Source organism: Sebastes fasciatus, chromosome 8 (assembly GCF_043250625.1).
Source record: "Sebastes fasciatus isolate fSebFas1 chromosome 8, fSebFas1.pri, whole genome shotgun sequence".
NCBI classification, from domain to species: Eukaryota; Metazoa; Chordata; class Actinopteri; order Perciformes; family Sebastidae; genus Sebastes; species Sebastes fasciatus.
The window spans coordinates 12394104-12416373 of record NC_133802.1 but is presented as its reverse complement, the minus strand read 5'-3'; the positions used below and the strand labels follow the sequence as shown (position 1 = coordinate 12416373).

Sequence of the window (22270 nt, the reverse complement as noted above, 5' to 3'; positions counted from 1 at the left end):
GTGCGCAAGAGAAAGAGGACAGAAAGTGATCTGCAGTGGATGTTTAATGACTTCCGGCCAGCAATTCCAAAATAAAAGTCTTCCATTGACCTTTGATGAAACACTCTCGATAAAGACTTGTAGCCTACAGATCTGTTAGGTCAGGGGTCAGCAACAAACAAATATCTGTCTGGAGCCGCAAAACATTTGAGCATTGTGATGAAGGTAACACAGTTTATAGTGTAAGTATATAGTATATAAGTCTAATGCAGTGAGGGCCCAAGTGCAAATGTACGACGGAGTATGAGGGCCACATTGAGGGAAAAAAATAAATCTGAGATTTCGAGAATAAAGTCATAACTTTACAAGAAAAAAGTCGTAATATTACGAGAATAAAGTCATAATTCAACGAGAAAAAAATTGTAATATTACAAGAATAAAGTCATAACTTTACGAGAAAAGAGGAAGATAACACGTAAAATAACTACTTTATAATATTATGACTTTATTCTCGTAATATTACGACTTTTTCTTCTCTTAAACTTCTGACTTTATTCTCGTAATATTACGACTTTTTCTTCTCTTAAACTTCTGACTTTATTCTCGTAATATTACGACTTTTTCTTCTCTTAAACTTCTGACTTTATTCTCGTAATATTACGACTTTTTCTTCTCTTAAACTTCTGACTTTATTCTCATAATATTACGACTTTATTCTCGAAATCTCAGATTTATTTTTTTACCTCAATGTGGCCCTAATACTCCGTCGTACTGTCGTACCATAGACCTACAACAATGATAAATAAAAATGAAAATGATAACAAAAAACACTTATTTATTTCCATTTTTAAAAATCCACAGGGAGCCAGTGGAGAGGAGCTGAAGAGCCGCATGTGGCTCCGGAGCCGCAGGTTGCTGCCCCCTGTGTTAGGCCTATCAAACGACTGTAAGACGTATCCCTTTATAATCAATTGTGCCAAAATAGTAATATTTGAGTAGAATTAATTGACTTAACTGCTTTTTCTGATTTTCATTCCAACTTACTCTCATCTACTGTTACGGATATGTGCAATAACATATGCTGATCACTCTGTGCAATAATGATATGATGCTGTGCAATAATTATATAATTATCTGACGGACACTTTGTGCAATAATCTGGCAAAACTGTCATCTAATCAATATACATATTGTATTTTTATACTTATATTGTATTATCTTTTATCTTGTTTATATTTATATTGCACTATCTCTTTTTTTATTGTATTATCTTTTCATTAGCACCTATGGGATTGTCACAATCTAATTTCGTTGTACTACACAATGACAATAAAGGGCTTGAATCTTGAATCTCCCCATTGAGTTGAAAGGTAAGTAGACAGTTCAAGCTTTTACTTTGAAAATCATTATTTCCGGTCTCACTTAGACTCTTGGTGACTTGATGATGTTACATTGATGATGTTGCGACCGACATTTTCCACTTTCTCCTTTCGGAAATCTGACAATAACAATTACACTTGTCTCTGAGTATTTATTATTTATTTACACAATCAGCAGATTGATTAAACATGTACTTGGCTAATATTAAAACAGTCAAAAACGTTTTGCATATCAACAGATCCTGCAGACAAATATGAACATGCATGTCAAGTGGGATTCTTATAGGCCAATGTTTTAGCCTAGATATTTACCATATAGGCCATACATTTTTTTTAAATTTTAAAATAAAACTAATTGTTGAGTTATTTTTTAGGCTTATCACTGATCACAATACAAAGCTGCCACCTGGTGGTTTACCTGAGCTGCTGTTTAGTTGGACCACAGGCAGAACTTCATGCAGCTGAGTTTCAGCTGATTCATCAATGAATATGCATCTATCTGCAAAAGATCAATAAAACATCATAATCTGCTTGGTCTGGCTTGTATTGTGAATTGAGCACAGTATACATCACTTTTGTTAAATGGCTCTCAGTTGTCTCAAGTGGAGATTTATATATGTTTAATGTAATTAATTTAAGCAACAACCATCATCACAGGTTCATTCACAGATGTTTATTCGAGGCTCATTGTTTTTCTTTGTCTCTGTGGTCTTAAGATCCTGCTTCCTCATTGGACACGAGAGAAGGTGTGTCGAGAAACACAGGGACGTGATTGCGCAACGAATTGTCCATCAAGTCATTCATCATAGAAAAATAGTGCTTTGGGGGTTTGGGGTGAATCTATGACTATGCACCTAAATTGAAAAATGAAGGTCCTGTTTGATTATAATCCACCCTTACAGAATCCGTGATATCTTTTAAATCAATTCTCAAAACTTAAAAATGAGCTTTTTTGTTTGTTTGCACACTATTTTCTTTCCTACATGTCTCATTTGTTTTAAAATTATTATTATCATTATTGTTATTTTTGTTTTTATCTTACATTGCTGTTGAGTATTTTATTTAATTGAAAAAACATTAAATAGTATCTGCCTAATTGTGGTCCTGAAATATTTTGATCCTTGTTCATATGGAAGTTTTTACATGTAAACCTTAAAATACATATTTACAGAGTAAGTTATGTGAATTTGGAAATCGCCCTGTATTTTTGTGGATGTGACTTTACACAACACAAATACAAAATTACATGTCTGTGGGTAGTGAAATATTTGCAGATCATGGTACACATTTGTGGATTGTCTTCTGTGGGTTACAACTAATAAAGTCCAATAAAAACTTCCATGTGTTCATCCATGTATGTAAAGCACTTTGTAACTTTATTTTGAAAAGTGCTGTGTAAACAATTTTCATCATTATTAATTCAACCATTTTATTTGAGGAGTCACGTCCACTCAGTCTGTATTAAACTCCCTTGTGGACTTTTTAATGTCACGTTTTTTTATTTTTTTATTTTATTGAACAAATTCAAATTTACAAACAACATGGCTCATAGATCATTGCATTAGAGTAAAATGACAAGGTGCATACAGAACAAGAACAAATAAAATATGTAAAATTATACATGAAAATAATAATAAATTAAATTAAGGGCTATAGGGCTGTATACCTGTAATTCATATTCTTCTATTATACTAAGAAGTTTCTATGCATTTTTGTTTTTCATGACTTTAAGGGCTTTTATGTAAGAAAGAAACTCAGAATGAAACACATTAAACCTAGGTGGACTGAACATCCCTCTCTCTCTCTTTGACTGCTATTTCTAGACGGCTCCTGAATGCTGCGCTGTGATTGGCTGTCGGACCTGTCAGTCACTGTATCCTTGCTGTGCTGTGATTGGCTGTCGGACCTGTCAGTCACTGTATCCTTGCTGTGCTGTGATTGGCTGTCGGACCTGTCAGTCACGGTGCCCTTGCCGCCCACTTCCGCCCAGTTTTGAGAGTGCAGTTCACTCTTTCGATTGTTTATGTCACTTGAGCTTCAATTTGACCTTAATTCACAGGTATATCTAATTGAATTGTGTTTAAATCTTCGTGTCTGCGTTGATAACGTTATCTAAACTCTGCTGCCCAGCCTCCAGCTAAAGGTGTAACTTAGCAACAGCGATGCTAACAGCTAGGTAGCTAGTTTAGTCAGAGCTAACTACTAGCTAGCTACAGCTCTCTGGTGAGCAGAGCTGCAGCTCTCTGGTGAGCAGAGCTGCTGACAGCAGAGCTACAAAGATGTTATTGTTTTATTCATAGCATGCACTAGATACTGTTTGGCTGCCCTGCTTGGTGTAACCAGTCTGTGCTGTTGCAGGTGGTGTATTTGTGGCTGGTCTGTGATGCTTGGAGAGAAGCTGAGTCTGCAGGGACAGGACAGGCCAGATGGTGGAAACATGACTTCTGAGTAACACACAGTTACTTTCTATGCTCAGTATGAACAGCGAGGAGGAGTTTTACGACGCTGAGACAGGTGAGACACGCTGACAGATGTCTAATATAGTTAAATATACTTGTGCTTAATGTGTCTTTGCTTTCTTTCCTCACCCTCCTGTTGTCTCCATCAGGGCTGGAGTCAGCTGACAGATGTCTCATAGAGTAAAATATACTTCTGACAGATGTCAAGTCAAGTCAAATTTATTTCTATAGCACATTTAAAACAACATGACCTGACCAAAGTGCTTTACAGATATAGGCAGAATAAAGACCGGTCAACAGAGCAGACAACAAAAGACTGTAATAATGAGCATTTATAAAAGGCCAATTAGTAATCACAATTCAAGTACATTCAAAAGCCAGAGAAAAGAGGTGGATCTTGAGCTGTGCTTTGAAAGACTCCGTAGAGGGAGCTAGATGTCTCATATAGTAAAATATACTTGTGCCCTAATGTGTCTTTGCTCTCTTTCCTCACCCTCCTGTTGTCTCCATCAGGGCTGGAGTCAGATGATTCCTGTGAGGTCAGTTTTAAAGATGCCCTGGTGTTTGACAGTAAGCAGGTGACTGACGGCAGCGACAAACAGGAGAATGGAGTGTGGGAGCGCAGGTGAGGAGGACTTGTGTGTTTGGTATGTCTGTCTGTATGCATGTTACCACATGATCACATTTGTCTTTGGGTGAGGGGTCAGGGCTAGAGGGGCTCTTCATGCATGTACTCGCATGTGGAAGAAGCAGACAAGGCCAGTGTAAACCAGATTTTTGTTATGCTGTTAGCTAGTGAGCACCTCCTCTGCAGAGCATTTGGAGTTACTGTTTGTGAAGCTAGTCAAGACTTTGTTTCAACTTTAAACTTTTCACCCTGAAAATAATCTGGATTTTAAAGCAGTACATTGTGTTCTGTGATGATATGCTGCCAGCTGTCAAAAGTTTTTTGATTTTACATCTTTTTAAATCTTAATTTGGTCCAAATGTGTACCAGGAAAACCCTGCCTGCTGAAATGATCTCCAAAAACGATTTCAGTGTGTGGAGTACACTGAAGAAATGCATCGGCATGGTGAGTCCTACCTGCTTCTAATTTAATCTGAATTTCTTACATGAGATGTGCCACAAACAAGCTGTTGTCAGATTCTGGGTCTAGTGTGACATGTTATGTCTATTTTTATAATTGAATACTTACACGTTTCAGCTTTTATTACCCCTTTACAAGATTAGTAATTTCTTAACTCTTTCTTTTACTCTATAATCGGCTTGGAAATTGCATTTTTTTTTTTTTTAAAGCACTTGAAAGTACCAAAATAGAACATCAGAATACAATGAATATAAAAGATATTAAAGGCAGAGCATATTTGTTGCATGAAGGTTAAATAATGTGATCCATGATAAGTTGTTTGAGTAAGGTATTTTGTACTACAGTGTCACACTTTGAATATGATCTGGTATAAAGCTCACCTGCTTATTTATCCGGTCTGTTTATTTGATCTTTTCTTGTGCTCCCACAGGAGCTGTCCAAAATAGCGATGCCGGTGGTGTTTAACGAGCCGCTGAGCTTCCTTCAGAGAATCTCAGAGTACATGGAGCACACTCACCTCATCCACAAAGCCTGCAGTTTGTCTGACTCAATAGACCGCATGCAGGTAGAGATTTTTTTTAGATTTTCAGCTTGTTTTCATTTCTATTTAAATAATTTTCTTCACTCTCTGCATTCTTCTAAACGTACCTGGACAGATGTATCTAACAGATCTTACTGAGTTAAGGCTGCAGCTTACAATTTACTTTTTTTGTAGACTAATTGGTCATTAATATTAGGGATGCACCGATACTAATAATCATATCGGGCTGATACTGACTCAAATAGCTGGATCGGGTATTGGTGACAATGGGGCCGATCTATTCACTTCAATTCTATGTTTATATTCTACTGTATATTCATTATTTACTGGAATTTGTATTCCTGTTTAAGTTTTAACCAATTTGTTGCTGCATTGAAAAGGTTTACACCTGAATTTTAATTCCTGTTAATTTTGAAGTTTTTTTGCCAAGTTCCTGGTGTACAATTTATTAATAACAAATAACTATTCAGTAAATATGAATATGTATTTATTTGTTACATTTTGTTAGGAAAGCAATATTTAAGTAAAGCCTGACGTTGCCTTACACAAAATAATAATCCCAGTCACTTCCACACAGTGAGGCATACAGCTTATTAATTAAACACTGGTATCGGACTGGTACTTGGTATTGGCTGATACCCAACGCCCAGGTATCGCTATCAGGACTGAAAAAGTCGGGTCGGTGCTTCCCTGCTTAAAATGTCAGAAAATTGTGAGAATTACCCATAAAGTTTTCTATAAACCAATGTGACCTTTTGAGAAAGCTTGTTTTGTCTGAACAACTGTCCAAAAGCCAAAGACATTTCGTTTTACTATCTGCAAATCATCACATTTGAGAAGCTAGAACGAGGGCATCATTGGTGAATTTTACTGAAAATATAAATTTTCTGTCAGTTGAACCAATTATTTTTTGCAGCTGTACTCTGATTCACTTCATGTCTTTCTGACAGGTTGTTGCTGCGTTTGCTGTATCGGCTGTAGCATCTCAATGGGAACGGACTGGAAAGCCATTTAATCCTTTACTGGGGGAGACATATGAACTCATACGGTACTGGACAAGAATGCTGACGAAAGCCTATAGAAGCTCAAATTGCATAGAACAATATTGTCTTGATGATAGACAATGATGATGATGAATATTTTTTTTAAAGAGAGGACGAGGGATACAGATTGATCTCGGAGCAGGTGAGCCACCACCCCCCTGTCAGTGCCTTCCATGCCCAGTCTCTCAAACAAGAGTTTGAGTTTCACGGCTCCATTTACCCAAAACTCAAGTTCTGGGGCAAAAGTGTGGAGGCCGAGCCGAAAGGCACCATGACGCTGGAGCTACTGAAGTGAGTGTTTGTGTCATTTATTTGTTGTTTGATTATCTTTGTTGTGGTTGTGCTTTTAGCTGCATTTGATTGGTTCAATTATTTGTTGCTATGTTTGCACATTGTACATGGCTTTTCCTAAAATTAAAGTTTTTCTTGCTCACTCTGGTGTTTTACAATGTAAATTGTAGATAAACCTGACTTTGTATGAAAATGTGAAAATTGAGGTGGCCATGACACCAAGCAATCTTTAAGCATTAGTTTGACATTTTAGGGAACACATTTATTTGCTTTTTGCTGAGCGTTAGATGAGAAGATTGATACCACTCTTAGACATGAGAGTGGTATCAATCTTCTCATCTAATGCTCGGCAAGAAAAAAAGATTGTGGGTATTTCCCAAAATATCAAAATATTCCTTTGAGACTCTGGGAATTTCTTACAGGCATAAAGAAGCGTACACGTGGACAAACCCAATGTGTTGTGTGCATAACGTCATCCTGGGAAAACTCTGGATTGAGCAATATGGAACCGTGGAGATAGTCAACCACAGGTATAGTGACAAATACTTAACTGCAAGATTTAAACTTGTTTGATCAGTGACTATTGATTGACACATTTATTTTTAATTCATCAGCACGGGAGATAAGTGTGTGTTGAACTTCAAACCGTGTGGCATGTTTGGGAAAGAGCTACACAGGGTCGAAGGTCACATCCTAGACAAAAGGTAAGAGCACGATCACAACACTGTTAATAGCCAGAGTGGTTGTGATTCATTTTCTCTGAACTGAACTCTTTGCTGTTGAACCAGTAAGAAGAAGCGGCGAGTGATCTATGGAAAGTGGACAGAGTGCATGTACAGCGTGGACCCCAAGGTTTACGAAGCATACAAGAAGTCAGACAAGAAGACGGGGGGAGACCCAAAAAAGCTGAAACAGGTGAGTGATGCTCAGATTTACGGTCGATCCTGCCTTGACTGACATCTGATGAAATGCTGCTTAGAGTTTGTTCTCACGTTTGTCTTTGACGTGTTTTATCTGTCTTATAACTGTGAAGTAACCTGTGACTCATCACTCTAAATTCTTTTCTCAAATGGTATCTTTTCCTTTCACAATAACATGCAGTGGCTTTAGTAGAAGGTAAGGTAAAAGTGTATTTGATATCTGTAGTGTGCTACTGCTGTTGTCTAGTTCGAGTTATGTTCAAAGTGTAGTGTATGATTAGATCATTGCCAGCACTAATCCATAATGTCTTGCAATGACATGCATTGTTGCTTGAGAGATGTGTTGAATTTGTGGCAACTGTAGTTCTGTGAATCACCTGTTTGCACATGAACTGTACATACTGTTGAGTTTCAGCTCGTTAGTCCACGTTGATAATGTTATTTATATGTGTGTGTGTAGGAACATAGTTGTGAAGCTGACGAGGCAGACGAGATGCCAGAAGTTCAAGAGACTGTGACTGTGATACCAGGAAGTGCCTTACTGTGGAGGATAACGCCGCGGCCTGCTGACTCAGCACAGGTCAATATCACACACACACACACACACACAGAAAATATGCTAAACAGTAACCGTTAAAGCCGGGGCCACCGTGACACAACATGAAGCAAACCCCCATCTTTTCCAAGTCTCCAAACAGCCACAGAGACCAGCCACAGAGACCGGCCACAGAGACCGGCCACAGAGACCGGTCACAGAGACCGGCCACAGAGACCGGCCACAGAGACCGGCCACAGAGACCGGTCACAGAGACCAGCCACAGAGACCGGCCACAGAGACCGGTCACAGAGACCGGTCACAGAGACCGGTCACAGAGACCGGCCACAGAGACCGGCCACAGAGACCAGCCACAGAGACCGGCCACAGAATGTGCAAACAGTTGAATTTATTTACAATTTCGGTTGAATATCGGTTACTAGACTCTCTCGAAACTCAAGGTGGGCGACTGCCAACAAAACAAACCAAAATCCCTCTGAACTTACTGGTCGTCATCCGAGACAGGCCAATCCCCTGCGGGAGCCTGTAGCTGGGTCCACCAATGGTCGTCTCGTTCCGGAAATTTGTGGACTTTTCTTGTAAACAAACAAAGTTTCTGTTTACAGTCAACGTTTCTCACCAAAACTCGTGTTTATCTTTGCGGCCTGACAAACATGTTGAGTGTAGTTCCATCCTCATAAAACATTTGTCATGCTGAGTTTGTATTATTAAATATTAATATATAAATCCTGCATTGTTGACATCCACGTTCACTAGCTTGCAGTCTACTTCTTCACTCATGGCTACATTTCTTTGCGCATCAGCACCATCAACAAGCTGCAGGAATGCATATTGTATCGCCTGCATCGTCGGGCACATGTATGATACAAACAACCGTGACCCACTTAAAAAACACTGCTCTGGTAGCGTCATCTGCGTTCCTCAGGGTACCTGAGCTGTGATAGCTTAAGATATGGAAGGCCGTTGTGATGATGATAAATGCCTTTTATATTCTGTATAGTGACGGGCTAGGTTTCCATTTCCTTTCACGTCAATTTCATTCTATAGGTTAATTTTAAACGTGTGTGTAGGGACATGTAGATTATATATATTCTTATATTCTAATCTTAAATATATTCAGATTCATTTGATTAGTTGATTTAACATTACCTTGCACAGCAGCTGGATTCTCGCGATGTCACAAGATCACACGAGAATCACAGGAACACACATCTCACCAAAATCTATCTTGTCAGGCTTCAAGTAATGTGTTTGTGTTCGGCATGCCAGATCATGGCCAATCAGCGTCCTGTGAGGCGCTACTGGCAGCTACGGGCGTGGCATGTGTGTTGCGATACGGAGAGGTGACTGTTCTTTGGCGAGGTCACAGCAATGACGGCTCCTAAATAGATTAGCGTACATGCTGCAATAGCATCAGTATGTACGAGTATTTCTTCATTGACAGTAGAGCAAGGAACGCCACTGAAGGCTTTTCTTGATTGAAAAGATGTTTTCGCTCTTCTCCCGACTGATTTCGGCTAGAGCTTGATTGACAGATGGTTCATCCGATCACCTGCCAAGTATTTTTTTAAAGTGCCTGCCCTTCCAAACAGTTTCCAATGTCGGCTTCTCAGATGGTTCTGTGTAACAATCCATTTGGCGGGTCAGGTTAGATTTAACAGACTGCCAAATCACTTTATGAATAAAGATGTTGATTCTGTGTGTTTCCTTCTGTCTAGATGTATAACTTCACCAGCTTTGCCATGACACTAAACGAACTGGAGCCCGGCATGGAGAGACTACTGTCGCCAACGGACTGCCGGCTGAGGCCCGACATCAGAGCCATGGAGAACGGAGACATCGGTAACACCAACTTCATATAAACAGGCTGAGAGAAGCTAAAACGATTCCTTCCACACACACACACGGCCCTCAGATGATTCTTCATTCATTTTTTTGTGTTTTTTTTTTTTTATAGACTCGTCAAGTGCAGAGAAGGAGCGGTTAGAGGATAAACAAAGGGCCTCACGCAGGGAACGCTCCAAGGATGAGGAGGAGTGGTCAACCAGGTGCGTCTTTGTTATAAATGTCAAGGCTTATTTTCAAGAGCTTGTAAATAAAGCCCCTCTCAGACATGCACCTCGTTGGTGGAATTGGATGCTGTCAGATTAATTTAAAGGTTGCAGCTCCACAACCTGAAATACACAGAGAGAAATCAAATCAATTAGGTTTTATAAATCACAGAAAACTGTTGTTGAAGAGATTCTGTCATGTCAGATCAGGCTAAAACTTCTCACGGAAATGAGATCTTATGTAATCTTATTTCATGCATCACTGGAACCGTTACATCTTCATTTGGTAACTTTGAGCAAATATGATATAAAAAAAGTTATTTTTATAAAACTGTCACTGTATCCTGACAGCAGTACATGAGACCGATAATGTGAAAAGAATCATGTTCCTCTGCCTCCTCTTAGTGCTCCTAATGGCATTTGCAAGTTTCTACCGCGCCCAAGTCCTCTTCAGACTTAATGACTTAGTCATTAGCTTGTACTCAAAACGTCACTTACTAAGATGTGCCAATAAATTGCACTTAAAGGGAGCTACAGTGTGCGGACCTTCTTCTACGTTTTTCATTTTACAGCTAAACAGTACACTTAAATACGTTTCTGAAAACATTTGAGGTGAGATATAGGCATCACAGTAACAGAATCATGATTCATATTTGATCAGCGCTGCCTAGTCTGACAGTTTGATTTGAGTTTGTGAGTTTCGCAAGCAGTGATTGACGGCTTCCCAGAGACTGCTCGGCTCTGACTGGTTGTTTTTTTTCGGCCAGTGAAATCTTGCAAAGCACAGGAGGACACACAGGAATTTTTTTTTTTTCAGATTATCTGACTCATGCACTACTGTGAGGGTATACTGACAGTTTTATAAGAATAACTTTATCTTATATTTACGACTTCAGCTTTAACAACAAGCTAATTTCGTTCTGAATTCCTGCTAAACAGCTTGTTATTCTATGCTTGCTATTATACAACAGACAGCAGAATTTACTCTCTTAAAAACGTAAGGTGAACAAACTGATGAGTAAAACTATTAGGATTAAATGTAAGAAAAACGTCCTTTGCGTTCACAATAGTCATCAGATAAGGCTTCAACAGCAAAATAAATGTTGTTTCTCTTTCTGTGTATGTAAATGTCAAGTCACCTTTGTGACAAGAAAAATCACTTAAGTACATTGATGAAATTAGCAACGTTACGTACACCATGTCTGAAAAAGGGCTCATGATTGCCTTCCAATTCCTGGATTTCTGCTGTGTTAAATACATAAATGGAAAGACTACACTTCTCACGTCATCACAGGTTAGCTGGAATAAAAGTAGTCTACTTAGCAGCCGTGTCTCTTGATGCTGCAAAGCCCGTTTCCCAGCTAAAGGCAGAAAACGCTCCCGGGATCATCATTTTAACAGATGACTACTCATGTTATGTCATATTTCCTTTAACTGTTTTATGTGTGTCTCTCCAGGTGGTTTCAGCAGGGAACAAACCCTCATACAGGAGCTGAGGACTGGCTGTACACAGGTGGATACTTTGACAGGAATTACACTGACTGTCCCAACATCTATTGACACAGAAGGAGGTGCTCGGTGTGAAGACCTCCTCCTCCTCCTCCTCCTCCTCTGATAGGATTCACTTTATTTCTCAGCATCTAAGATAGACGCTCACTGGTACTGTGTCTTTGTTTGAATCCATGAAAAGCTGATAGCAACGTGTTATCGGACAGTTTATCAGATTATTACTGACTGTGAACGTTGTCCACAGGAGAAATGTTATAATAAGGAGAATTTTAGAGTTTACTTACTGTAAATGTTGACATCTTTATCTTTATACGCCCTAATCATGACAATAATAGTCCACATGTATGTTACTCACCTGTCGAGGGGTTTTAAACCAGTCACCTGTGTGTGTGTGTGCGCGTGCGTGTGTGTGTGTGTGTGCGTGTATGTATTATGTGTGCGTGCGTGCGTGTATGCATGTGTGTGTGCGTGTGGTGACCATGCTGCTGCTGCTGCAGGACACAAAGCTCTGACTTCTAGAGGATATATTCTCAGTTTTAGTTCAGGTACTCAACCGTAATCTCACCTGTAGACGTACCACACACTTCTTGTCCAGTTGCATTCAGAAATCAGGTTATTTAAACACATCTGCTACTTTTTTTTTTTTTTACCATATAACCTATTTGGATATTAGATGTGTATTTTAATTAGCCGTAAACATCCCTAAAACGTCACACGTGTGATACATTTTTCCGTGAATAGAGACTTACAGTAGAGATCAAAGCTGCTTATAACCGTGTTTACCGTCACAGTAAACATATTGTTGGTACATTATATTGTCGTCCGCTGTAACATAGATGACGTGTATAATAATTGGTGCGTGCATGTTCACCAAGATGATTATTTACACAAGATAAAGCCATAAAAACATTCTCTGCACTAAGTATAATACTGTAAATGGATTCGCGTCAAAAAGGATACAGAGCGTTTTGGTTTTAAAGCCGGTGGTTATCAAAGTCTGACACTATAAGAAACATGTTGATGGGATATTCTGAGCCATACAGACAAAACAAGTTCATATTAATGGATATTTTAAACTCATAATATTATTTTTTCTCTTACTTAAAACAAACTAGCTGTAAACAGGAAGTATAGTGTTGCCATTGAGTTAGTTAGGTAGTTAGCTGTGTTATTTTTTTTTCCTGTATTTGTTTATTTTGGCAAATTGGCACCATTAAAAGTTTGCCGAATTAGCTAGAAGCAGTTCCTGTTTGCAATGTACCCGTAACATGTACAGACAACTATCACTGGATTACTTTGATACTGAAGAAAAGTTAGAAATGTGATGTTTCTCAGGCAAGTTCTGGTGTTAAAAGGAAGAGTCTTTTGGACGTTTATTTGCAAGATAATGATATCCCCGTGAAGTGTAAGTCACGCCGCATCTAAAATTATGTGTTATATATATTTAGGAGTAGGAAATTTGCGGCTCACGTCTCTCCCTCCGCGTCCCACTGCCGATGCACAGTTCAAAAACCTCTAGTTTAAAGAGAAAGCTGTGTCATACTGACTCTTGATTATAGCTATTTGTCTTCACACACTGACGAGTAACTCTTGAGAGATCTTTTGAGAGTTTCCAGATGAAGCCCTGAGACATTTTCCTCCATCGATGAAAGCTGTTTTAGGACACAGCAGCAGCAAAAACCGACAGGACACTGTAGCCATTATAAACCTATGCAAACTGATCCATCCAGTCTGCCCTCCTGAAATGTGAAGAATGAAAATACAACACTTAACTCCTCTTTAGCTTGTAGCCAATGTGTGCTCCAGACACTACAGAGGCAGCAGTTAATGAATGTCATTTGCAGATGATATAACGTTTAACATACATACAGCAGATGTTCCTTTGTGTTTAAAAGCACTAACATTGCATAAACTGCACATTTGAACGCTCACAGTCCAATGCACATAGTGTGTACAGTGAAAATATATTCTACATCATGCCTTCCCCCGGCTGCTCTCAACTTTACTCGCTCAAAGCACTTTGTGACGCCTGCAGACACTTGAAAGTGCAGGTTTGCTCCGATGGTTCTTCTGATCTCACACTCTTTACCCTCTCGTTTCGTCTAGCATCTGTTTGAAAATGTTTACATTATGTGTTCATTGATCTCTTGTTTCTTTTCCTCCTCATACTCTTATCCACATACAACCATATGCATCCATGGCATATTTGAGAAATAAATTATGGACTATTGAAATTACCAGTCCTGTTGTTGTGTTAACAATCACTTTAACAGCATCTTTATGACACCAGAGTGTGTTATTTATTCCAGTGGTGCCCAAATAAGGGGTCACAAGATGATTTATCGGATCAAAATCAAACCAAAACATGTTGCTGCTACACAACATTAAGTATTTTGCTGATTTTTTTCTAACTTTTGCTTGTTTCTTGTGAAAAACTGGAAAATCTTTTACCTCTTCGGGCCTCTAAAATGATTCAAAAGAAACAATCGGATAAGGGAAAACTACTCACAACTCATTGACATAATGCAACATGTGATGAGGGGTCAGGTCCATAAGGTAAAAAGGTTTGGGACCACTGGGTTAAAGGAAACATAGGGTCTCTGTAATTTAGCCTAAAACCGAGGTGTCAACATGTATTTCCACATCATAACTGGTTTGTTTGGGAATATGGGAATATACACATTTTTAGTGCCTGATTGTTTTGTTTTTTTGGATAAATGGTCAAAACAATATTGCCACCTAGTGGTGACCTCTGTAAGCCATAGAAAACTATAGGACTACAATTCTCACGGCGCTTCAGCCAATTAATAGAGCCAGGTGCAGTAGCACCGAGATCGAAAAGTGGCCGATGGTGTGCCACTGTGGTTCAGAGTGGTATGTGGTTCAGAGTGGTATGCCGCTCATGTTCCTCCACCACATACTGTTTCCTAACAGCAGGCACCACTTGAAAATGGTAGGCCACTGTCGGACTGCATATACAAATTTGACCTCACCACAAGTACAACCTTAAATGTTTATTTATTTTCTGTCTTTATTGACAATGTAGCACAACACAGCGCCGTAAATAAAGGAATCGATGTCCTTTCTCTGGTCCGTTCTGTTGTTGGGATATTATGCAATGCTTTTGAAATGACAGTGAAGTAATTTCATACTTGCCGATGTACCCTGAAGCTAATATGAGAGCTAACATTAGCTGAATGATCTCAGTATTTTTAAAGTCCTGAAATATATTTGGCAAAAATATAATATTTGGCAGTTACATAATCAAAATATTCAGCTGTGCAGACCAAATTTCATTGAGATTTGCTTGAAGCATACACAGAATGTCACTGAACACTGTGCATTTGGAATATTACATCTCTCTTGGTTTTACGTTTCATGTCCATAACAAAGTATGTAATTCTGCTGTTTCTATGTGCACTGTGGACGCTGTGTGTCAGCACTTAGCTAGTTAATATTGTCAACTTCTATCCCTATTTAGTTTTAATTACAGCTGAAGCAATTGGTTGATTTATCAGTGAGTTGATAAAATAGAAAAATATTATGCATTCATATTATCATTTATTTAGCAAAAATGCCAAATTTTCAAAAGTGAAGATTTAACCTGCTGTTTTTCTATGGGCAGAAATATTTGTCACTAGAAACTGAATTTGAATAATTTTTATTTAAATTTCAATTGTTCAACTTGAATAATTGCATTGCAAAACTGAATCTTGAATCGAATTCAGTTGCTCTGAAACTGTATTTGATCTGTGGTCAGCTTTGTCCTCGCAAGGTTCAGGGCTGATTTTAAACAGTTTAAGGAGTGTTGAGCCATTTTTAATCCATTAAATTCCATTTTCTATAAATTTGACGTGTCACTATTAACACCAGCATTGATATCAGTCATATCATTTAGTTTACTGCTCAAAAAAACACATTGAAGTGTGCAATACCTCTTTAAATAATTCTTATAAACCTTTCATAAATGGTGACTTATCAGAAAGTAACTAGTAAAGATCTCTTTCCTCAGAGCTCAAATCATTAAGCATTAAGTGGAAATACTCAAGTAAAGTATAAGTACCTCATGATGTCTGCTTCATGTATCTCTGTGTTGTGTCATCTCTACCGAACATGCTCATGAAGATTTAAAGCCCCCGTGATTGACACGCGGGTCGACCAATCACAGTGAAGCACCGCTGCCAGTCAGCCAATCACGATCATCCACAGTATTATTGCCTGTTCTCCGGTTGAACGACATTTCAGTGAGTAGCACTACATGTAAGTATGAACATCTTATTCTCTTATACTTGTTGTTTTTCAATAACTAACACAGTAGCCAGGTGTGTGTTTAGCCCAGGTGTGTAAACATGTGGAAGTGCAGCTCAGTGGTGACCTCGTGGAGCTGGAAACAGCTGAGAGGCTGCTAGCCTGCTAAAGGATGCAGAGTCATCTGCAGCTGCTGAGGCTGCTCCTCTAGAGCTGCTTTATTAGCTGGTTTATTATGGGGAGCACAGGGATGAGCTTTGTTCCACTTCTCTGTTCCATTTCACATTTTCTTTTCTTTATTATATTCTCTGGTTGATTTGTTATTTTTTTTGTCTAGGAGAGCCTTACTATCTCCTTAAATGGAAATAACATAATACACATTAAATAGGCTGGCAGGCAACATCTCCAGAATGAATGAACTAGCATTTAAAATATGCCTCTGTTAATCTACTGCTAGAGGCTAATATGTTCATTAGCAGAGTGGAGTGACACAGCAGGACACCTCCCATCTCCTGCAGTCTGATTTCTTAATTTTTTTTTTATTTATTGTATTTATTTGTACATATATAAAACTGCACAAAATCCAGTCAATGAAAAAACAAAACAAGAAATGTGTCAGGAGAGGTCAAGAAGCCACAGGCTTATATACAAAGGACCTCACCCCAATCCCAGAAGAAGAAGAAAAAACAATAACAAAAAAGGAAGAAAGTCTAAACATAATTTTAAAAATACAACAAAAGTTGAACAATAACAAGTAGTACACAAAATGTGCAGAAAAACCTAACCAAACAGTGGAAAACAATCCAAAAGAAAACAATGAAATACATACAAAAAAACAGTGCAGAAGAAAAGAAAATATACCTAAACATATCAAAAGATAATTAAACATCATGAATTAAATGTGATGATAATCCTCTTTTAAAATGTGCTAAGGATAATGAGCTCTTGATAACGTGTAGTTTGATGTTCCATATTTGTACACCAGGATATCTGATGGAGTACTGGCCATGTTTTGTTTTGTAAAAAGGCAGGTGAAGATGATTAACCTGTCTAGTATTATGTGAATGAATTTGAGAATTAGATTTAAAGAAGTTGCTAAACGATGATGGTAAAGAAGAACCACACAGCTCTAAACAGATATATTGTACATTTTTCATAGTGCTTTGTTTTCTTATTTTGTACTGTAAAATATTCTATATTTAGCCTATGTTTCTTGAGTTTTCTGTACTTTATTTTTATTTTCTCTTGCACCAAAACACCAAGGCTAATTCCTTGTATGTTGAAAACCTACTCGACAGTAAACCTTATTCTGATTTCACCCTCATGATCATAGTCCATGTGTGTCTGTATATAACTGTCTGAGGCTTCCCTCCTCTCTGTCCTCCCTGCAGCAGTCTGTCCTCTCCATCATGGCCTCTGGAGCTTTATTCCCCAGCATGGTGTCTGGGTCCCGCGGCTCCTCCAGCAAGTACCTGGTGGAGTTTCGGGCCGGCAAGATGACCATGAAGGCCAGCACGGTGACCCCTGACAAGCGCAAAGGTCAGGTCTACATCCAGCAGACGGACGACTCCCTCATCCACTTCTGCTGGAAGGATCGGACCACTGGGAACGTGGATGATGTGGGTGACACCGTCAGCATGTAAATACTGGCTCCACCTGTGTTTGACTTTTTAATATTAACCCCTTTTCATGTCCTGAATCTAGGACTTGATCATTTTCCCTGACGACTGTGAGTTCAAACGGGTGAGCCAGTGCACCACCGGACGGGTCTATGTGCTGAAGTTCAAAGCTGGCTCCAAAAGACTCTTCTTCTGGATGCAGGTATGCAGCACATACTTCTGTATTCATGAAGCTTTGGTTTTCACTTGTTAAAAAGACACAATGATAAAGGTATATTTACAAGAGATGCATCTTTATTTTACAGATAATGTCTCTGTTGCATATGAAACCTCTCCGTTTTGTTTTTCTGATCTCAGGAGCCAAAGACTGACAAGGATGAGGAACACTGCCGTAAAGTGAACGAGTATCTCAACAACCCTCCCATGCCTGGCGCTCTCGGAAGTGGCGGCAGCGGAGGACATGATCTGTCTGCTCTGGGAGGTAACAGATGCTCACATAATTGTTTTCCTGTAATGTGCAAGAACCTGAAATATCGATTTTAGAACTGTCATCTGTTATTTCTCCCATGTAAAGGGGAAGGCGGTCTGCAGAGCCTTCTGGGTAACATGAGCCACAACCAGCTCATGCAGCTCATCGGACCAACTGGACTGGGGGGGATCGGTACGTACCTACGTCCTAATCAGGGAGAATATCTTGGTAAATGCAGTTTCATGCTCTCAGGAGAATAACGTGGAGGTTTCTTTCAGGTGGTCTCGGAGCACTTGCCGGTCCAGGATTGGCCAACCTCCTGGGCAGCAGCAGCAGTAGCAGCAGCGTTCCTGCAGCCAGTAACTCCTCCACAAGGTGTCTTATTCCTGTTAAATATCCAAGAACAAATCTACCTTTTTTAACACGGTCTGTTGTGAGGGGCAGCTGTGACAGACAGGAGGAAGAAGTGCATAACAGAATCAGATGTCTGAAACACAAACAGTAAACATCAGGTTTTAGTGTCAGTCCATCATAATCAAAGATCAAAACCAGAGTATGTTTGGCATTTTTGCTTAAAAAAGGACTTAAATGATTATAAAAAATAGTTGCTGATTAAATTTCTGTTGATCATCTACTCTATCAGTTGGCTAATTGTGTCAGCTCTACTTGGATCCATAAATCAGAATACAAAGTAGTCACAAGAGGCAACTGGAATAACTTGTTGTCTGGTTGTTATTATTGTTGTTCTCCACACCTTCACGTACTAAACACATCACATTCAACATGAATTCTCTCTGAGGTTGTCAAAATGCAAATGAAGGAAATAACTCAAGCAGCGGTACATTAGGTAGGTTAAAGGAAAATGGGTACAACTAGAAAAAAAACCTCACTAAATAACATCCAATATCACAGGTTGATGTGTGTTAGTACCTCCTGTTGGGACGTTTGTTTTAATAATTATCCAATGATCTTCTTCTCTCTCCTCTCAGTCCGTCCACAGCCGTCACCCCCACCTCTACCTCTGCTACCAGTCGGCTCGGCTCTACCCAGGTTCCCACCACCCCCATCACTCCCTCCGCCACCACAGCAGCCTCCCCCACAGCCACCACCCCCACCACCCCCGCTGCGGCCTCTGTGGCGGCGGGGGCAGCCAACCCCACACAGCCCATCCAGCTGAGAGACCTGCAGAGCATCCTGGCCACCATGAACGTGCCCGCCAGCGGAACGGGAGGTGAGGAACCGACCGAGTGATGACTACTCTCCTCAGAACGGATTAGACAGAAAACTTAAATAACCACCATAATTAGACCTAATTAGTGTAATTTCACAAGTCATTACGCAGCAAATAATTAGCATTGTGAACGCAACAGACTGTAATACTGTATCATTTTAACATGATGAGTCTAGTTTGTTGCAGAAGCAGGAACCCCCTGCAAACACTACAATCTATTGCTGTTTTGATTTAATGCTTTGAACTCTCCATCCTGCTTCATGGATACCATTTATCCCCCTCACCTCACCTACAGATACACATTTAAAACTAGTGAATACTGAAGGATTAAAACTACTGATGAACATAGTGAAGCATTTAGCAGCTAAAGAGACAGATATTTTTTTCAGGAGTTGGTGTAGACCGAAAACAGCTAAGAGAGAGAGAATCTTGTACTTACATTCGTCTTACATTCACCTTCTTGGGCTCTGGGAATTATAAATGGTATTTTCACTATTTTCTCACAAGCCACACTGATTAATTGAGAAAAGAACATTTTTTAGAGATACGTGGTTCTCACAGGACAGTAACGCTGCAAAAACATGATGATTCTGTAGAATATGATGCATTGCTGTAGGTTCAACTACCCAACAGTATATAAAGGATTGAAATTAGCACAACCTTAAAGGTGATAAATTCAAAATCTGCATATTTTTAACAGTGGGCAACTCCAGGGTCTGAGAAGTTTTTGGCGACGGCCAAAATGCCGAACTCAAGGCTTCAAAACGGCAGTCCACAAACCAATGAGTGACGTTACGGTGTCTACATCCACTTTTTATATACAGACTTTGATTTTTAAACTAACCAACCCGTGGTGATGTTTGTTACCTGCAGTGGACCTCGCCAGCGTCCTGACACCTGAGATCATGGCTCCAATCCTTGTCAACTCAGAGGTGCAGCAGAGGCTGATGCCTTACCTACCCTCTGGAGAGTCCCTGCCTCAGAGCACGGAGGAGCTCCAAAACACGCTCAGCTCACCTCAGTTTCAGCAGGTAAAGTGTTCACTGCTGACAACCTCTGTGGTTTACAATCAGTTTGTAACTCAATATAAGTTTCCTTAATTCTGGGAATGTTTATATTTATATTAAATATAAAAATGTTGTTCTGTTTCCTCCTTTTCCATTGAACAAGAGCCTGGTATTATAATGAGTATGTTTTTTTTAGAGATGTGGACGAATACAGACCATCTTTTAGATTTAAGGTCAAACAATCATTTAACAAATACCCTCTTATTTGTTGCCTGTGTATCTGATAAATACACAAACCACTCTTGGCTCTTACTTCCAGCTTGAGTTTGACATTCAACATTTTATTTATTTCCGTCCTCGGGGCGCAGGAATAGCATGAGAAGTGAGATACTACAGTATATTCTCTTTTGAGCGGTTATTCTGGTAACCATGAGGCTCTCTCTTTCTCTTTTGTTGGTATTTAGCATCTAGTTGTGGTATTTGTCCTTATTCTTGGTATTTGTTGTCTCTCTGCAGGCTATGAGCATGTTCAGCAGCGCCCTGGCATCCGGGCAGTTAGGGCCTCTAATGAACCAGTTTGGTTTGCCTGCAGAGGCTGTGGACGCAGCTAACAAAGGAGGTCAGTGTTTTGCCCACATCAAGCAGAGAAAACTGTGACTGTTTGTTCCACTGCTAGAAAACTAATTATATATGACATTTTTGGATGAATATTACCTCTGCCTTACTTTGTGTATTTATATTCCATCACTGAGTATTTCCAAATTTACTATACTATGACTTTATCACTTTTTTTCGATACTATCCTATAACTTAACATACTATTTTATGACTTTTTTGGATTTCTTTCGAAATGCTATACTATGACTTTTTTTATAACTTTTTTCAACATAATATACAATGACTTATATCTAAAAATATACTATGACCTTTTTTGACTTTATTCAACGTAGTACACTGACTTTTTTACGACATACTATACTATGAATTTTTTATCACTTATTTATTCGACATACTATACTAAGATTTTTTTCGACAAACCACATTTTACAGAAGGTTTTGTAGACTGCAAAAATAATCAATCAATGAAATTGGCGAACAACCCAAATAAACAAGGTTACATCTCTTTAAATTTACAAAAAGAAATTGGTAAAATGTGATATTTTTAGAATGAATTAATCAAGAAACTGATTTGCAAAATAATTTATAAATAAGTCATTATCTTCACCACTAATTTCTGGACATTTCTATCGCTGCAGATGTTGAGGCTTTTGCCAAAGCCATGGAGACGGAGACAAAGTCGGACGGGGATGGAGACTCCAAAGACAAGAAAGACGACGATGAAGACATGAGTCTGGACTAAGAACTCTTAAAGTTTATTATTTAAGGTATTTATTTAGCAGCTTCATCTTTATTGTAACTATTAAACATTAAGGATAAAGATTATAGTTAATATAGTAGAAACTTTCTCTGCCCCCCCCCTTCTGATTGTGCCGTGTTGAATTCATAAAACTAATTTAACTGATTGAACATTTAACCCACCTGCATGTCAGCTACTAGACTGAGCTGTCCTAATGCAAGGGAACAGTAAACGATGAGAAACATGCTCAATTGTCTTGTGTTTGTTCTCTAGACTGGTTTGTGAACGATCGTTTTACTTGCTGTAGACTTTATTTAGTACTCCTATCGCCTAGGGATATGACGGTGAGGACATTTTCCCACTAGTTAATAAACTTGTGACAACACCGGTGTTACCGATTACACCGGACATTTTACAAGAAAAGATGACGGTCAATGTGCGTAGCGCGCTTACTATGATTTTTAACGTCGGATAGCTGTGTGTCTGGCCTCTCCGGTAGAGCTTTCGCTGCGGGGCTGCAGGT

At 39.1% G+C, this 22270-nt stretch overlaps 2 protein-coding genes across 3 annotated transcripts; both read left to right on the top strand.

The window, feature by feature from the left end:
- Positions 1 to 3265: 3265 nt before the first annotated feature.
- LOC141772465 (oxysterol-binding protein-related protein 2-like) lies at positions 3266 to 14053 on the top strand. 2 transcript variants are annotated; one of them, XM_074643456.1, is made up of 15 exons: positions 3266 to 3417; positions 3717 to 3872; positions 4331 to 4442; positions 4815 to 4890; positions 5336 to 5470; positions 6397 to 6494; positions 6598 to 6780; positions 7203 to 7310; positions 7395 to 7484; positions 7569 to 7695; positions 8161 to 8280; positions 9975 to 10098; positions 10214 to 10304; positions 11602 to 11674; positions 11765 to 14053. In XM_074643456.1, the coding sequence occupies exons 2-15, from the start codon at positions 3827 to 3829 to the stop codon at positions 11801 to 11803; spliced, it is 1422 nt and encodes a 473-aa protein (XP_074499557.1). In that variant the 5' UTR covers positions 3266 to 3417; positions 3717 to 3826; the 3' UTR covers positions 11804 to 14053. The 2 variants fall into 2 exon arrangements, with proteins under 2 accessions (XP_074499557.1, XP_074499558.1); XM_074643457.1 differs by lacking the exon at positions 11602 to 11674.
- A 1954-nt stretch (positions 14054 to 16007) lies between these two features.
- Positions 16008 to 21993, top strand: adrm1 (ADRM1 26S proteasome ubiquitin receptor). Its single transcript, XM_074643458.1, has 10 exons — positions 16008 to 16076; positions 17456 to 17683; positions 17769 to 17885; positions 18041 to 18164; positions 18258 to 18344; positions 18431 to 18527; positions 19142 to 19383; positions 20257 to 20414; positions 20907 to 21009; positions 21647 to 21993. Exons 2-10 carry the CDS (start codon positions 17474 to 17476, stop codon positions 21748 to 21750), a joined length of 1242 nt encoding a protein of 413 aa, XP_074499559.1. The 5' UTR covers positions 16008 to 16076; positions 17456 to 17473; the 3' UTR covers positions 21751 to 21993.
- The last annotated feature ends 277 nt before the right edge of the window (positions 21994 to 22270 follow it).

What these genes read in the sequence shown, in the direction of transcription:
- adrm1 (XM_074643458.1), top strand. Translation starts at nt 17,474, where the DNA reads ATGGCCTCTGGAGCTTTATTCCCCAGCATGGTGTCTGGGTCCCGCGGC. An exon ending in AACTGGACTGGGGGGGATCG is followed by an intron (nt 18,345 to 18,430) that starts GTACGTACCTAC and finishes GGTTTCTTTCAG; the next exon opens with GTGGTCTCGGAGCACTTGCC. An exon ending in GCCCGCCAGCGGAACGGGAG is followed by an intron (nt 19,384 to 20,256) that starts GTGAGGAACCGA and finishes TGTTACCTGCAG; the next exon opens with TGGACCTCGCCAGCGTCCTG.
- LOC141772465 (XM_074643456.1), top strand. Translation starts at nt 3,827, where the DNA reads ATGCTCAGTATGAACAGCGAGGAGGAGTTTTACGACGCTGAGACAG. An exon ending in AATGGAGTGTGGGAGCGCAG is followed by an intron (nt 4,443 to 4,814) that starts GTGAGGAGGACT and finishes AATGTGTACCAG; the next exon opens with GAAAACCCTGCCTGCTGAAA. An exon ending in ATGACGCTGGAGCTACTGAA is followed by an intron (nt 6,781 to 7,202) that starts GTGAGTGTTTGT and finishes AATTTCTTACAG; the next exon opens with GCATAAAGAAGCGTACACGT.